Genomic DNA, 17,635 nt, shown 5'->3' on the forward strand with positions numbered 1-17,635 from the left:
ACCGACGTCTACCCCATCAACATCATGTGATTTTAAAGAGACGCCACTCAATTTTGATGTAGGATTGTAATTGGTCCATTCCGGGGAAACACATTATTATTTAAATTTTATTCAAATTATTATTAAATTTGAATTTAATTTAATTATTAATTTAATCAAATTTAAATAAATTTTAATTAGATCAAACATGAATTAGGTTCAAGTAATTTAATAATTCTTTAAGTATATTTTTGTACAAATCAATTTGAATTCAAAATCTTATCATACTAAAATATATATTCAAGTCTGATTTATTAAATTTGATAAAATAATTTAAATAATATTTTATTAGTCGATTTCAATCGTACAAAAAATAATTTAATTTAGGGATAATTACACTCCCTTCCCTTGAAATTTGTTTAATTAAATATAGATTTTATATGGTTTGAAAAATTATATCTAACATCACTGATGTTTGCTTTCATCTAACAATTAAGTATTCGTTAATAAAAATTCATCGAAATTGCTGACGTTAATAAAAGAATAAGAAAAAAAATCTATATGTACCCCAAATTGATTTATTACTAATTTATTGTCGGTTAAACAAAATTACCTTTATACATCTCCACGTGTTAATATATGTGAGGATGTATATGTTCATCGTTATAAAGATAGTTTAATATCAACAAATTTAGTGAATTTTAAGTAGCGGAGAGACTTATTCGTTAAACAGAAGCACACCTCAAAAATACTAGATATAATTTCTCAAACTATAAAAAATTTACGTGTAATTACACGAATTTTTAAGGTAGAAAAATGTAATTATGCCTTCAATTTATTTTTCAACTCCAACAAGGTGAATCTTCTTCTTGATCTCTTTTCACTGTTGTTTCTAATTTCCCCCCCTGCTTTCATCTGTTTTTGTGTTTATAGTCTGATCCAACGGTGGGGACAAATTTAAAGATCTCCAACGTCTTTATTCGCAGTTCTGAATCTGACCAATCGGAGCTTTCAGATAATGTAATTAATAATTATTAGCTGGATGATGGACATGTGGCATAGTCAAGACGGTGAACGCTGACTGGCTCGTTAGCCATTAAGCCGCCATGCCGCATGAGTCGACGGCGGCTCGACTGGTGGCCACTCGGCTGTGTTTTTTTGAGAGGTCACTGGGCTGTTCTCTATTGTGAAATGTGAAAAATTGGGTGGCAATGGAAAACCAATTATTGGCTGTCACTCTTGAACTTGACAGCTAATTCATTTGATTTGACGCCGCTGTCGTTTAGTTAGTGCTTTTTTTACTTTTAAAAAAATATGATTAATTATTATTTAAAAATAAATTAACTACAATCATTAAAATCAAATATTTACACTTAATAAAAATAATTATATCCTAATTAATAATATCACATATAAGTTATATATAGATAACACATATATGTAATATAACAATATTTCATGCATTTATAGGGTTAGAACATATGTTTCTAAAGTTAGAGGACCTCAATTTCAGCAACAGGGACAAACCTTGTTGGTGGGTCTCTATTTTCTAACAGGTACATGCAAGTATTGATAAAAAAACATTCTGCATTTACGATCTTGTTGATCATAATTTTAATTTTAATTTGGAATCAAATTGAGAAACTAAGATGGAGGTCCATTTAACAACTTCAATATTGTGAATCTAAATACATCATATATGTTGATATTTTGTCTCGTTTTTTATTATATAATTTTATATGTAAGTTTGAAAAATTTAAGCCGGGAACTTGAATTTAAATAAGTAGTATCGTGAATATATCTATAAAATAATCCCATAACCAAATTGTTTAATGATTGGAACAGCATTTTATCTTCATAAATCAAATTATTAATTCGTCCGTATAAGTTAATTTTCATATAGTTTATTTGTGATGTCCATTCATCTTATTATTTTTATATCCATCTAAATATGGTCGAAGTATATATATAACTAAAAGAAATGGAGTCATAGTGGATTTTTATTTGAACAATTAAGGATGACATAATATTGAATGTGAAAAGCAATTTTGTATATTGGGCCAACATAAAGCCCAACAGTGGATGTAAATTTTAAGTGGGCTTGCTTAAGGAAGCCCACTTGATATCATTGTAAGAAAATTCTAAATGGGCTTAACAAATAGTGCACTTAATTTATAAATGGATTTGATGTAATTAATCTCTCGCAAAATGTAAATTAAATTTCTTTAAAGAAAAAATAGCAGTAATTTGTTCTTTTGTAATTTTTAAAATTAAAAATTAAAAAATAAATTACTTCGTTTATTAAAATACATGAAACTAAATGATTTCACCTTCCCCGTAATTTTGATGATATATATATATATATGAATATTTTATTTGTTTCTTACATTTTCTTTTGGGGCGAATAAGAAAAATATGATTTAGGATGGTGGGTGAAGCTTCCAAACAGACCAAAGTACAATCCGAGCAGACAAAACACCCATTTCCAAGTCCAAACAAGATTTTGCCCAACGCATATCAACAATTGAATCCCATATGGCGGTTTAAGCCCTGACTACTGGCTTTAAGAGGAGTTGTATTCGGATTGGGACGACGCTCCATGCTCAGAATTGCTGGACTGCAGTAACGCGGCACCACCGACTTCACCCTGCCAGCGGCGGCGCCCCAAGAGTAGAATTAAATGCGATCATCGGCGAGGCACGGTGCGCCGGAGAGTGCCCGCGGCATCAGTGCCCACGTCCTCACCCTACATCAACGCCTTTACCATGCCCTCAACCTCGGGTATTGTATTCACATCATTGGAGTTGTAATTCATTCATTATATTTTCCTCCGTCTTTTTTAGCTTCAACCATTGATCACAAAATCGCACACAAGTCGAGTCAATCTCGAGTTGAGTTACATTTTACTTCTTATCACAAGCGTGGCTAGGTCTTTATGTCCCGTGGGGCGTGAAGTATAAAGTTTGGTTGGCATTGTTTGGATGTGCAGTGGCGCTAAGGAGGCAAATGTTGTTATCCTTTTTTACTTTACCATGCGACTATTTGATGATTGATTTAAGCTATCTTTTCTTTACTGTGAGTTCATGGGAAGTAGTTGATCAAATAGTAACTTCTTGAGGGAATTTGACTGAGTTTCTTACTATATTTTGGCTTTTAGTTGCAGAAGTACTGAAAGCAGAGGGAAATGGCAATGTTCAGATATTGAGATACAAAGATTGGTGCTTCGTTCGGTTGATGCATTTCTTGATTGTATCTCTACTGAGACATTACAATATCCACTTGTCAAGGTACATTACCTTAACCAGATATGAGAAGCCTTGTAAACAAATTTCAACTTCACTTCTATTTTTCTAGCATACATTGGTAATAACTTTTTCTTTATTTCCTTGTATTGTTTCATCAGTTGATCATTAACCGGTTATTTCATGTTAATAAGATGGTGATGGTCATGAAAAACCCAGCCTGCTTATATCATTTTACCCCTGTAGATTGCTTATAAGGTTCTTAAAAAGCTGCATAACTTGCCTAGAAACTGTTTCTGGTGTGGCACCAGAAACTGTTTTGCTTGGGATGAGGATACTCTATGTTGATTTGATCTATGGAGATCTTTATATGGGAATATCATTGAATTGGTTATAGTTATCCCTCATAATTTCCTTTTGTTTATAGGTGAGAGATCGGGATGTATATTTTGCCTTTCTAAGCACAACAAATTTCAAACTGTGGGGAGAAATGGTGAGGCTTGAGTGTTATGGGCATAGTTTGAAGGTGCCACAAAAGTCTCAGATTTGGTGTGCCTATTACGGTGTTCCATATAGGTCTGTGAAAGTTTACCCCTAGCGAGACTTTCCAATATGCTATTTCCTTCATATGTGTCTGGTTTGTATTAAAGGTTAGTGCCACTGGATGGTTCATTGAAATTGGAAATAAGCTGGATTCATGTTGTTTTTCTGCAAGTGAATAACATAGTCCACACGAAATTGGTTCCTCGACTTTGATGTCCTCTTTCCTGATTTGTCTTTTGGCGACAAGCTTGCTTGACTGAAAGGTTTAAAATGGTGTACCAGGATTTTTACATTATGCTGTTATTAAGTAAAAGTGTTGGTGTGCTGTTCATGGCATCAGAACAAGTTTAACCTAACTTGTGTTGAGATTATGAACCTAGCATCAGATTGAAATAAAGCCAAAAGATTGCTTTGTTGAAATTGCAACCACAACAATTTTGCTGCACCAAACTATTTTGATGGTGCTTCCTACCTGTGATCACAACTTTTCATTTGTGTCTTCTCAATCCAGGACTCAGTTGTTGATATGGTTAGAGCACTGGGAAGTATACTAGAATTCAAAAGCCAGTCAATATTGAGGTTGGCCTCCAGTGTCGTTGCAAAGCTGGTCAATATTTTGCCAAGTCCAATGCTGCAATCTCATGTTTTGGATCTAATCTGTCCGTTGGCAGATTTGTTATCTTCCCAGCAAGTGCCAGTTGCAATTTCATGTGCCACTTCCATGAATGTCATTCTAACAAAGATAAGTTCTAGACAAGAGAGAGAAGTATCGCAGATTTTGGATGAAACAAAAGTAGTTGGTTATCTTGTCCATAATGTTAAGCAATTCTGTGTTGACGATAAACCAATCGAGTACATTGAAGAGATGGCTTCTGTTTTGAGTAAAATATTATGGCGATGGCCATCCTTTAGATTCTGCGTCTGGAGCGATCCTAAGTTTTTACACATTTTAGAATCTATCAGACTCGTGCCTGGAAATTCTGTGAAAGTTGCTTTCCTGCAGTTGTATTCTTCTTTAGGTATTGACACACTCCCTTATGAGTTTCCTACTATCCAAGCTATTCTCGTACATATAGCTAATCGCCCGGCCCTTTATGAGTTTTCTCTTATTTGTGCTTGCCAGCCCTATGTGGCTATGGGGCAGAGAAGCTTCTAGAAAATGGGGAAACGCTTCTGCAGATGATGGTAGGCTGCATGGACAGTTCAAATACTAATTCAGTCCGCATGGAGGCATTTAAACTTGCTCGATGTCTAATGGTAGCCTATCTCATTTCAACCGTTATCCTGTGGGGAAGTTGTCAATTTTTATGTGTCTAAGTTGTTCTGCTTCATGAATTTATCAGCTCAGCAGAAGGGGATGTGTAAAAATGATGCGCATATGCTGTGAACCGCTTCTCAAAGCTGTAATGAGCACGATGAACAATTGGCGATCACTGTATGAGAAACTTGACAAAAGTCAAATGTCTGTCATGGAGGAGGCATGCCGTTTGGCTTCAATCACTCGCTGGGCAGGTGATCATCACAGTTATCTTTGGAAATCTGGAGTGGACAGACTCTTTCTTGATCTTCTTGTGGACAATCATACCAAGATTCTAAAACTGCAGCGTGAGTTATCTGTGAATGATCTGATTACTGTTGTGCAAGAGAGTCAGAGTGCAAATCTCTCACTTTCTTTTAGACCATATTTATGGGATATCCTCGGAGGGCTTGCCGCAAACTGTGCAGAAAATTCCGACTTTGAAAGGCATGGGAATGAACTTCAACTTAGTGTCCTAATAATATGTGCATGGTAATATATATTCCACGAGACAGTGTTTATATGGCTGAGTTTCAAGTTTGTTTTTCATTTGTTTTGTTGTTAGGTTGGGTTATTTTTGTTTACAAACCTCAGTAACTGGTGCTACTCTTTGTTCATATTACATAGTTGTTTATGGCATTTTTCTTCATCAGATGGTGCTTATTCTATTTATATTTCTCCCTTCTTTTTTTCTTGCATACTGTTCAACAGCTCTTCCTTCGTCAAGTCAGTTGGGGCATTATGCCAAGTTTCTCGAGATGGTCCCACAAATATGGCTGAGTGTGAATCAGCAACTAGGGCTGTTCTTATGATGGTTTATTCTCCTTGCAAATATATTTCATCCTTGGCTAGGTCCATTCTGTGTGAAATACTCAAGTCCAATGGCAGGGATTATGTTGAATACTTACTAAAGATTCTAAGCCGAAGATTGGCTGGAAACAAGTTTGGGCTTCCGGGAAACCTTGAGATTGTGGTGACCTTAATGAGTTTGGCATGTTACTGTAGTGTACCAAAATATCGAAAACTTATAATTAAATTCCAAGGGATGAAAACTCTAGTGGCCTTCATAATGTGGTGGCTAAACAATCCTGTCCATACAAAAAGAGCGAGTATGGTGCCTCATTTGCGTGATTCCTTCACTGAGAGGAGTTGCTGTGTCCCATGTACAGAAGAGTGGGAAGGGGAAGACATGCTTTTGCTTTTTGGTTTGTGGATCCTTGCCGAGTTGCTACATCATTCTGCTGGTATGGGAGTTCATCTGTCTGACAGCCTAGAAGACTTTTCTGAAGCTAGATTAATTCAGGAACTCCAGGAAATATGCAGAAACCATAAGTCTCATGGTTCAAGGTGGTATGCTGCATATATACTTAGCTATTTTGGAATATTTGGCTTCCCAAGTAAATTGGGGAAGAGAATTGGGAAATCCCTTGGTGAGAAAGAGCATTCTGATCTGAAGCTAGATCTTGCAAATGAGGAATCTGTCTATGTTCATGAAGTAATTCTTACTGTGAGATGTCCATCATTACTGCCTCGCAGAGAATCAGTTCCTAAAGAGAAATCATCTGTTGGGTCTAATATAAAACCGTATAGGGAGAGACGCAGCGTAAAAGCAGTTCGTCTATCAGCCCACGTGGATCAGCAGTCATTGTTGAAGTTGTTGGAATATGTTTACTTGGGATATTTACAAGCCAGCGAAGACCTTGTTAAAAAGCTGAAAATTTTTGCGAGGCATTGTAAATTGGAGTCTCTGATGCAAATGCTTTGTAGAAGAAATCCAAAATGGGATGTTCCCATACCAACCTTTGATCTTAGTCCTGCCCTTGGACCAGCTGGAGAACATTTTTCGTATGTGCTCTTTCCCTATTTAATTACAGGCATTATTCTATGTTGTGTTGGATAGTATCTGTATATTTTCTTCTGGTTCCAATTTGTATCTGGAAAGGTGTTGGCGTCAATCCATACGAAAAATGTCAACTAACTGCGGACGCCCTCGGCGAGAGGCACCATTTATCTGGTTGGAGAAAAAGTTCTGCTTATCAACTTTACAGTTGACAATCAAATTGCTGATATCTTTATTGTACTTCTTTTTGTTCTTTGCCATACACAATCTAAATTTGTATCACGGCAGGAGGTATTGGAAACCATGAGGTCAGCATAAACACCAGGTTGCGCATTATGCAACCTCAAAATACTGACTAACAATTGGAGAGTTTGGATATATCTCTATTCATCTTACTTTGTGCACAATTAGGAAAGGGCTAGTTGTATGCAAGGAAGAATTCTTATTATCCACTGCGTTGTTCGTTGTTCCCCATGTAACTTAGACACTATATTTTGGTTTCTAATTTATCTGTTCTCTCTTTCCTGGAATCAGGAATCTTCTATTGGAATCCAGCACGGCGGAAGTGGTGCATTGGAAGTGCAGTAGTTGCTGTACTCAGGTCCCTCATCTACATGTTCACAAAATTATATTGGAGTCAAGTTGCGATTACTTGCGGGCCTTATTTCAATCGGGAATGCAAGAAAGGTACCTACATATAAGGTTAAACTGGGTTAACAACGCATTTAATGGCCATGCTATAATTTGATCTATTCACCAGTTTATTGATTTTTTTCATAATTTCAAGATTATGATTTACTAATCATTCCAAGTTTGTCTATTAATTTGCATGTGACTGAAAATAAATAATTCAAATTCAATTATATAGTATAGATGAGGATTTTATAGGAATCACAAGATTAGCTGGAATGCCCATGGTTTTTCGTTTTATTTCGATGTAATCGCATTCTTGCTCACGAGCAAAATTTATTACACCCAGGCCGCAAGATTTGATATGCTTTAATTGTGTGCCTTGACCCATTGCTCATTAATTTCCGAAGCACCCATCCCTGTGATAGAGCATCAGGTCCCTCGGACCTCTTTACACTGTTGATGGCACTAAAAACAAAATGACACTAGCGACCCTCACCATATCCTTAGACGCCTTGGTTCAATGACTAGAAATTCTTCCGCTCTCAATTCTTGGCCAAATGAACAGCACTATATATTCACATCCTACACGAAGTGTTGTCAGCGGGATCACCACTATTTACCAATATGCTTGCAACATGTTCAAAGGCACATCTCTTGTTTGGTCAACATCAACTAGCTTGGGCTCTTTGAACCTCAACTTGGTGCAATATTGTGAGAGGATGTTACAAAGGATCTTCGTTAAAGTAGAAGCAGAATCAATAGGGTCATACTAGGCTATCTTTTCAGTCTAAAGGAGACGCATTATTCAATATTTATGCTACTAGAATCAAGACGTTTCTTATTTCCTCATAACTGTTTTCTTTTATGCAATTGTTATTACAGCCATATGCAAACCATCAAGGTTCCAGTGAGTTGGGAGTCGCTGAATAAACTCGTTGGTTGGTTCTATTCTGAGCAATTGCCTGTACCCACTTTTGACTGTATATGGGATAATATGGATCCAGAACAGAAATTTCGAGAAGTCCAATCATACTTGGAACTTTGTTGGCTTGCTGAATTTTGGCTCATTGAGGACTTACATGAAGAATGTTATAAAGTTGTCATTTCTTGCCTAGATTCTTCTAGATACCTGTCTACCAAAACAATCCAAATTGCTGCTAATTTCTCTCTGTGGAAGTTGGCTCAAGTAGCAGCTGAATATATGGCACCTTCATATCATCATCTACGCTACTCTGGTGAGCTTGATGCACTAGACAGCAATCTTGTCGAGATGGTTCGTGCTGCATCTGTTCGACTTTCTCAAGAGGGCAGTCGACAGTTTGGTTAATTGGTTTTTGTCGAGGTTCAGGAATTATATAGAGCTGTAGACGGAGTCCTCCATGTGTCAGCAAATGAGCTATGGCTAAATTTCAGAACAGCAGAAAAGGGCTACTGTTATCTAATTATTAGAAATATCTTAGTTCAGCACACTTCTCATCATCAAAATCATTTATGGATGTAAACAAAATTGTAAGTATACGCCACCCTATGTTAAGCTAGTCCATTGTAGGGGAAAGAATTTTTTGTAGCCATGACAGGAAACCTATTCAAGTAATTGGCAGGTTGTACTTGTTTCAAACTGGGTGTCTGCATTCTCATTGCGATGAACTGCTTTAATTTGTCATATCACCACAATAGTGTTGTCTTTTGGGTATTTCTTGTCGAAAGGGGCAAAGCCTCACCGCAGACGGTTATTGTAATAGAAGATACATCCTGCAGTAGGTTTGAGCGGGAGGTGTTCACAGGCTGATTGATCGAATCGAAATAAACAATAAATTATGTACTAAAATTGAACTGAAAGCATTGATTAGATTTTCAGTTTTTTAAAACTTTTTGAAAATTTGTTGATTTTGGTTTTCAGTGTTGGTTTACTGAACTGAACCGAATACCCAAAATATTTTTTTGTATATTTCTAATTATATTTGTATTATCTTTCTTATTCTACATATTAAAAACTTTAAGAAAAAGTAAATGGGAACTGTATTTATAATTTTTAATATTTATTTTACTATTTTTATACTTTTAATGAAAAATTCAATTTTATCGAAATATAAGAAAAAAAGGGTAATTACCAAAACCAAACAAAAACACATATTCTGAATAATTATTAACTTTTAATATGTATTTATATTATAAAATAGGAACATCTAGATTATCCAAATAAGCGCTGTGCAAGTACATTAGGTGACATCTTTCCATTCTATTTTGCAACATAGGTAATCATTTTTTTAATAAGGAAAACACTTAAACTTAGATAAGTTTATAATTGATGCCCTTCTCCAAAAGATTCTTCACCTTTTCTTTAAATAAAATTATCCTTTATTTTATTTAAATTTAGATAAATATATAACAATTAACCTTTATCCAAAAGTTTTATTAATTTTTCTAGATAAAATTAGCTAGCAGCATGATTCAGATTTATTTTTATATTTATTATTAATATTGTCATATTAATTATTAGATTACTCATCAATTAGTTATTTTTTATATTACAAAAATAAAAAATAATTATAATCTTTTTTAGATAGGCAGAGGTTGACAAAGTTATTTAATATTTTCAAAGAATCTATATAAAAAAGAATAAGAAAATTGAGTGGTCCTTTTCTTTTAGGCCTACGTGGACTTTAAGCCAATTAAAAGTCGCCAAATTGGTGTGAGAATAAGTTGGGGGCGCTCCTGGAAAAAACCCTAACCCCTCTTATTCTCAAATCGGATTCGGTAATTCCAGGAAAACTAGAAGCAGGGTGAAAGATGTCGGTTATGATAGTGACGAGCTTGGGAGACATAGTCGTGGACCTGTTCACAGATCGATGCCCATTGACCTGCAAAAATTTTCTCAAGTTGTGCAAGTAGGTTTTTTTGCAATAATTTTTACGACTCACCAATTGCCCGAGCTTTAGGGATCACTTTCTCTTCATGCATCGCGAGTTCTGGATATTTTTGGTCTTTTGTGTACAAATTTATGAGTTCATTGATTGGGAACAAATTGGTTCAAACATTCAAAATGTTCCTGTTCTGGTAGTGATATCTGTTTGGAGTTATTTTGAAACTTGGTTTTGGAATTTAGCTACGTTTGTGAGTTTATGGTTTTGTTGCATCCTTCTGAAGAGTTGTTGTAGACTTTTTATTTAGTGCCCGTATTTAGTTGATAAAAGTTTTTCTGTGAAGGTGATTTGCTGGAGTACACCATGTGCTCTTTCTGAGACATGCATTCTCTTGAGGGAACCTTGTAGATTAGACATACTCGCGTAAATCGTTACAAGGAGAATATATTAAAATGAGTTTTGATCCCAAATTACATGTTTTGTTTGCAGAATCAAGTATTACAATGGATGCCTCTTTCATACGGTACAGAAAGATTTTACAGCACAGACAGGTGATCCTACTGGGTCAGGATCTGGTGGAGATTCTGTCTACAAGTAAGAAATATTTGCCTAAGTTGATTGATATATCTATTCCAAAATTTTGTCTTACATTAGAGTTCAGTATGCATTTTCTAGTGGATTGTTAATACTAGGCTCTTACCATATAACCTTGGGTGTTTCTAAATTTTTCATTCTTCATGAGTGGTCTGGGTGTTCTCATCACCGTGCAGCTTTCCCTCATTGTCTATGTTCTTGGTATTTCAACTTGGTTTCCCATGCATGAAACCTGTGATTTCAGATTGTTATATGGCGATCAAGCTCGCTTCTTTGGTGATGAAATTCACTTGGATGTAAAACATTCGAAGACTGGTACTGTAGCAATGGCTAGTGCTGGAGAGAATCTGAATGCTTCTCAGGTATGATTTTTTTGGTCATATATTCTTGTTGACAAGCTATGATTTTCTGATGAATTGCACAAGCGCCGCCTTGCTTTTTGAGATTCTTTGATGAACTCTTTCAACCATTTTGTTCGTTCCAGTTCTATATCACATTACGAGAAGATCTTGATTACCTGGATGGCAAGCATACTGTAAGTTTTTCTATCTGAAACTCCATTTCTCACAGTTTAATTTTCATTTCTTTAAATGTATTATTTTCTACAAAATGATAGAAGGTAAAGAAACAGAAACTGAAGGCAAGGAATTACTTAATTATTAATTTTGCATCCAATTATATTCTAGTTATTGTTCATGGGTGAAAAGTTCATAAGAGAATATATAATCAATGATATGTCACCAGTATGATAGATGCCACAAAGAACTATAAGCCTATTCTCTCTTCGAGTTGCTAAGTTGCTTATATAGTTTCTCTGAAATAGCATGCTGCTCCTCTTACCCAAAAGAAAAGGGGAGGTCTTATTTCATTTGCAAGCTAATATCTACATGCTTCAGACGTATCTATGAAATCCATTGTAAGGATTATGACACATGAGGCTCCTGATCGCTTCTTTCTATTTTCTACATGTTAATAAACTTGAATCTCTTTGTACCTTGTTTATGGTAACAAATACGAAGCGATGAAAAATTTCAGTTGAATTGTTGTTATTATATATATTTTTATGTGAAGGTGTTTGGGGAGATTGCTGAAGGGCTGGACACGCTTGCTAGAATAAATGAAGCCTATGTGGATGAGAAGAACAGACCCTATAAAAACATTAGGTTAGATTTCTCTTGTTGCTTGCAACTAGTTTCATTTATCCTATATAATATATTGTTTAGTTTTCTCAGCATTTTTCTCTCTTCTAACTATTTCAACTATGCAGAATCAAACATACTTACATACTGGATGATCCTTTTGATGATCCTCCGCAGCTAGCTGAGTTGATCCCAGATGCTTCACCTGAAGGAAAACCAAAAGATGAAGTAATCAATTTCTCTATAACTTTTCTACTTGTAAATTTTGTTTGTGCTACTTGAACAATTTTGCTCGACTACATGTACCCAATTTTGTAATATTGCTATAACTTTGCTCATTACTTTTATGTAACATTTGCTGCTCAGTCGATTTCTTAATGTAAAGCTTGTTACTCTATGGTTTTGTAATTGGTCAATTTAGGTCGATGATGATGTGAGGCTGGAAGATGACTGGATCCCTATGGATGAGCAACTTAATCCGCAAGAGCTTGAGGAGGTGTTGCGTGAAAAGGATGCGCATTCCCGTGCTGTAGTACTTGAAACTGTAAGGATTTCTCTGTCACCAATATATTTAGCATTTTACATAGAACTGAAACATATTTAATTTTAGTGGCAGGCCTGCTCTATGAAAATAAACTCACAGGCAAATCTATGTCACAGATAGGGGACATCCCTGATGCTGAGATAAAGCCCCCTGACAATGTGCTGTTTGTATGTAAACTGAATCCAGTAACTGAAGTAAGTGACTGTCCTTGTTATGTTCTTTTTACATGGTTGGAGATTTTTTTCAATACTATGACCTGAACTTGATTGTACGCTGGCTACAGTTTTTGTAATATTCCGGTTTCTTCTGCCTGTAGGATGAGGATTTGCACACAATTTTTTCTCGTTTTGGAGTTGTAACATCGTGAGTCTGTCAATGCTTGGGTTGTTCAATCTTCTTCTCATTTATAATTTGTTGACTCTCTCCTAGTGTTTCTCATTGCTTCATTGATGTTCACAGTGCTGAAGTTATCCGAGATCACAAAACTGGGGACAGTTTGTGTTATGCCTTTATAGGTGAGTCTGTTCTTCCAATAGAGTTACTTTTAAAACCCTGGCACATTGCATCAGCGGGAAAATAGTGCCCTTCTAGTTTCCCTTTCCATGATTGTATATTTTTGTAGTGTGCATCTTGTTTTATTGACCATCATGTTGTTCGGTTTCTTTATTCTGAGAATTGTATTACCTCTTATCATATGAAGAGAAGATTGCGTATGAAAAGACAATTGGGTGGGTTCATGTGTGTGCTTTAATTTGTATTTTCAGCAATCAAGCATAAATTAAACATTGACTTAAAAACTCAATAGATGCATTATTGGTAAATGGTTAGGTTGCAAACTCTTATCATGCAAATTATCTCGTTTTGGGTTGTTTTCGAATTGGATAATCTTAAACTGATGCCAAATGTACACTGCTGTATGAATCTGCCTGGGATTGTTTCTCTAACAGCAGATATAGGTGTCCTTTGGACAAGCTTTTCTGGCTACGTTTTCCCTTTTGATGAACTAAAAACTCGCATGTTATGGCGTCAAGTCCATGTTAGAATTATCGGCACATTAGTGATTTGTTATATAATATTGTCTATTATTCATAGCATTGATGATTTATCACTGTCACTGTTGCTTATATTTTTTTCCTTTTTGGGTTGCAGAATTTGAGGATAAAGACGCCTGCGAACAAGCCTATTTTAAGGTATATTAGTTAGTTGCCAAAACTTCTTCATGTTGGTATTCTCTGCCTAGACATAGGATTGCCTGCCATGTACAAGTCAATTTGCTTTTGTTTGTATTACATGTCAGTTAGGCTGATTAATCATATTTTATAGTCGGTGATGATCTTGACAATCAACAAAATCTGTTGTAGTGTGCTTCATATTATATGGTGCTGTGATATTCTTGTACATCCTGGCACTTGAATAGTAGCTGAAATTTCTGAATGCAATGAACTATGCGATATGATTTGCAAAGATTTGATTTGTATCGGCTGACAAGTCATGTAACGAGTGAGTTAGGCTGATTAGTCATTCAATAGCTCATGGTGATCTTGAGAAGTAATAACAAGATATAATGCAGCATGCTAGACCACTTGGCGGTCTTTTGAACGAAATCAATTATGCAATATGTTTCTCTTAGCTATATTTCCATTTTTAGATAGAAGAAAGTCCTACAGAAACCTGCTTGTTTCATTATATGCTATCCCAATTGATATTATTTGTGTGTTTTTCTATATTCAAAGATTTTTTTTTTTTAATATTTGAAAGTATGGGATAAATAGCTCTCATCTACGAGAACATAAACAGTTGTGTGATATTTCCCCTGGAGGTAGGTGTTTTGTCTCAAAAGTGCAGTGATGAGTTCTGAAAAGTGACCATTAATGAGCAGTCAGGAAAATGCTTGTTTTTAACTGAAAAATGCATCCATATTACTCTCTGATCTTGCTAGAGTCAGTTTTCTTTACCTATTTTATTTTCTTTTTCTACTTATCAGTTCTGTAATTTCAGATTTGAAGTAAATTACTACTCGCATGTTGCTGGAAGGTGTTTTTGATTTCTTATGATTGGAAGTCAATTCAAGTCTGTTGTAGCAAGAGGATACATATAGTGCATGCATTGACCATGGGTTGGACTTTAATTGACTGCTCCGTAATGGCACAGCTGTTTTTGTTATTATCCAAATGATATTCTGCTGTAGAGTAAATAGCTTGAATATTTGCTTGGAGTCTCTGTCAAATCAGTCACATAAGGAGGTTACGACATAGGCAACATTCACTTTAATTGTGTTATTTCTAAATTGCAGATGGACAATGCTCTAATTGATGACCGAAGGATTCATGTTGATTTTAGTCAAAGTGTTGCAAAACTATGGTCCCAGTACAGACGCAAAGGTCAAATGGGTCAAGGTAAGTCTTGCGTTTTCTCTTCTTTTTGCCTTTCATGATGGACACAAATTTCTAATTACTATTCTGAAATTGCAGGCAGTAGACAATGTGAATGTAAATGTCCTGATAATACCTAATAATAATGCATAACCGTGGTGGTATATGTTGTTTTGGAGTCCAACAGAATGCTTGTTTGAACAACTATACCTGCATTAGTCGTTTCTAAGCCTGAAAAGTTGATTCTGTTTGTTTAAACTGTATTGATTACAGGAGGAGGCTGCTTCAAATGTGGTTCTGTAGATCACATTGCTAAGGACTGCACTGGAGATTCCACCTCCAAACAACCACGTGCGAAGTATACACTGAAAGATGACAACACTCAACATGGTGGAGATGGAAGTGCAAGGTAGCAACAAGTGCTACTGGAAATTTTCTTCTGAAATGCATATTTACACTCTAATACTTCTCACACTCTTCTTTTAGATATGAAATGGTCTTTGAGGAAGAAGATGACAGAGGTCCACGACATAGCAAGAGAAGAAGGGACCAGAAAGCTGAGCAAAATGATGAAAAAGAAAAGAGCAAGCATCGTGATGCTTATAACCCTAAAGATCAAGATTACAGGAGAAGAGACACACATGATTGGCAGAGACGACATGAACGAAGTAAGGAGCGCAGAGAAGATGAGGGGTATGTACGGCGTGAAAGAAGTCCCCACAGGGAAGATGCAAAAGATCACTCAGGAAAAAATGGCTCGGGTAATGGAAGAAAGATGGATGTCACGATCCAAAGGAACACTAGAGATGAGAGAGAACACAGTAGAAGACATGAGAGTGATGTTGGTCATAGACATAGGAGGGATGATAAGGAGTATGATAAGAACCATGGGCATGATGCAGACCACAGGTACAAGCGGGATGAGAGAAATTATGAAAAGAGGCTGGTGGATGATGTTGGTCATAGAGACAGAAAATATGAAAATGAGACTAAAAAGAAAAGTGGCAATGAAGATCTTCGAGGGAGTCGTAGGGATAGGCATGATATTGGAGATGATTATTATGGTCATAAACGAAGGGGCGAAGAACGATACTCTGATAAGAGAAGTTCTCAAGGTGATGATGTTCGTGATCGCGGTAGAAGGCATTGAGTTCACAAAATGATTTTATTCGTGCTTAGGTGTGTTTGGGTTAAGTAAGATGCTATACATTATTCATCAATTTTTGCTCCTTCGTTATTCTAGTGTAATTGTTGTTTCCTGCTAAATTACTTCAGGAGTTGGATGCTAAGGCACCCTTCCCAATATTACTTAAGCTTGGCACCGAGGGCATGATAGAGGAAATTAGGCTTGCGCGTGGGGAGATAATGATAGCAGCATAATTTGCTTTTAAGTAAACATGTAAACCAGCTGTATATGTATTTGCTTGGAAGCTATGATCCTCTATTCGTTTCTTGCCAATCTATATTCTCCACCAAACTAATTTGAAATGAATGAATGATTTTTCTTAGCAGCTGCTGGTCATGGCGGCTGTGCATCCGTTTGAGGTCTATGTTGTCCCTGCCTTCTTAGTTCTTATTGTCACAAAAATAGTACAAGACAATTGCTATATGGTATATTTGAGCTCTCTATTGTGTTCAACTTCGCTAGGACCCTGGTTCTTGTATTATGATATGCAGTAACAGATGTGCCACCCCTCTTTAAACAAGTATTTTTCTTAAATTGTTGGTTTGGAAAAAAAACAATAAATAATGTGGATTGTTACGCGTTGAGAATCACATCAAATTGGTCTTTCATATTACGAATCAATTGTGAGACATCATACCTCATGACTTATCATGTCCAAACATTTTTATAAACTGTATCTATAAAAGAAAAGATGCTTGGAAGTGCAAGATGATCCTCATTGATTCACTTGTAAATATAATATCACCTTTACATTATTCAATTCGGGTAGATGGGTTTGGCCTCAGAGACAGTTGTCACCCTTGATTGTGCAAGAAACCGTTGCCTTAACATTCAATATGATCCGATATTGAACGCTAAAAAGTGTCCCGATAACTTTATGAAATTGTTCCGTCAAAATTATCCCGAGCAAGAAATTGCAATAGATGGCAGCTTAGAACGCAGCACTGACCTCTCCTGTGAAAAAAAGAAGTCAGCTGTTTGATGTAGGCTTTCTTTCTCTAGTGTATTCAGCAAAATTAATGCAAATTTTGATTAATGACAATTTTTAGTTGGTATTTAATTTTTTCCTAAATCAATGCACTTGTCGTGTGATTTTGTGTACAATTCAGATAAAATAATCAATTACATAATAAGTATATCATATTTGCTCTGTGATTAATTTAATTAGATCGAGTTAATTTATGTAAGAATTTTTTTTTATTAATTTAGTCAATCCAACCTTATCTGAATATAAATTTTGTTTTCAATTAATTCCATCCATGTAATTTGATCAAAAGGAAAGTGACTATTAACTCGTGCACCCATTGAAGATCAACCACTATAATCCAAAACATACCATCAACTCCTTTGTTTTCACAATTTTCATATTCTTAAATCCAAATCCACAAATACTTTTCAGATT

General features: G+C 35.6%; 2 protein-coding genes across 5 annotated transcripts; both read left to right on the top strand.

Moving 5' to 3' along the window:
- The first annotated feature begins 2,362 nt into the window (after positions 1 to 2,362).
- On the top strand, positions 2,363 to 9,152 carry LOC105175060 (BTB/POZ domain-containing protein). Of its 3 annotated transcripts, none has more exons than XM_088876470.1 (8): positions 2,363 to 2,760; positions 3,137 to 3,266; positions 4,276 to 4,783; positions 4,888 to 5,021; positions 5,108 to 5,553; positions 5,773 to 6,906; positions 7,436 to 7,588; positions 8,417 to 9,152. In XM_088876470.1, the coding sequence occupies exons 1-8, from the start codon at positions 2,660 to 2,662 to the stop codon at positions 8,859 to 8,861; spliced, it is 3,051 nt and encodes a 1,016-aa protein (XP_088732596.1). In that variant the 5' UTR covers positions 2,363 to 2,659; the 3' UTR covers positions 8,862 to 9,152. The 3 variants fall into 3 exon arrangements, with proteins under 3 accessions (XP_088732596.1, XP_088732597.1, XP_088732598.1); XM_088876471.1 differs by having other exon boundaries at positions 3,143 to 3,266; XM_088876472.1 differs by lacking the exons at positions 2,363 to 2,760; positions 3,137 to 3,266 and adding an exon at positions 3,669 to 3,797.
- A 1,075-nt stretch (positions 9,153 to 10,227) lies between these two features.
- CYP59 (cyclophilin 59) lies at positions 10,228 to 16,582 on the top strand. Of its 2 annotated transcripts, XM_020698471.2 has the most exons (15): positions 10,228 to 10,422; positions 10,888 to 10,992; positions 11,237 to 11,354; positions 11,477 to 11,527; positions 12,064 to 12,155; positions 12,260 to 12,359; positions 12,553 to 12,675; positions 12,792 to 12,869; positions 12,992 to 13,038; positions 13,135 to 13,190; positions 13,825 to 13,865; positions 14,969 to 15,071; positions 15,321 to 15,456; positions 15,534 to 16,226; positions 16,323 to 16,582. In XM_020698471.2, the coding sequence occupies exons 1-14, from the start codon at positions 10,325 to 10,327 to the stop codon at positions 16,195 to 16,197; spliced, it is 1,812 nt and encodes a 603-aa protein (XP_020554130.1). In that variant the 5' UTR covers positions 10,228 to 10,324; the 3' UTR covers positions 16,198 to 16,226; positions 16,323 to 16,582. The 2 variants fall into 2 exon arrangements, with proteins under 2 accessions (XP_020554130.1, XP_011095684.1); XM_011097382.3 differs by having other exon boundaries at positions 15,534 to 16,582.
- The last annotated feature ends 1,053 nt before the right edge of the window (positions 16,583 to 17,635 follow it).

The sequence above is a fragment of the Sesamum indicum genome, linkage group LG12 (genome assembly GCF_026168435.1).
Source record: "Sesamum indicum cultivar Baizhima isolate 11 linkage group LG12, ASM2616843v1, whole genome shotgun sequence".
Taxonomy (NCBI): domain Eukaryota; kingdom Viridiplantae; phylum Streptophyta; class Magnoliopsida; order Lamiales; family Pedaliaceae; genus Sesamum; species Sesamum indicum.

Bases quoted from the DNA above. Each gene is read 5' to 3' on its own strand.
- LOC105175060 (XM_088876470.1), top strand. From the start codon at position 2,660: ATGCGATCATCGGCGAGGCACGGTGCGCCGGAGAGTGCCCGCGGCATC. The intron at 5,022-5,107 runs GTAGCCTATCTC...TGAATTTATCAG, and splicing joins AACTTGCTCGATGTCTAATG to CTCAGCAGAAGGGGATGTGT. The intron at 6,907-7,435 runs GTATGTGCTCTT...TCCTGGAATCAG, and splicing joins CCAGCTGGAGAACATTTTTC to GAATCTTCTATTGGAATCCA.
- CYP59 (XM_011097382.3), top strand. From the start codon at position 10,325: ATGTCGGTTATGATAGTGACGAGCTTGGGAGACATAGTCGTGGACCTG. The intron at 11,528-12,063 runs GTAAGTTTTTCT...TTTTATGTGAAG, and splicing joins ACCTGGATGGCAAGCATACT to GTGTTTGGGGAGATTGCTGA. The intron at 13,866-14,968 runs GTATATTAGTTA...TCTAAATTGCAG, and splicing joins GCGAACAAGCCTATTTTAAG to ATGGACAATGCTCTAATTGA.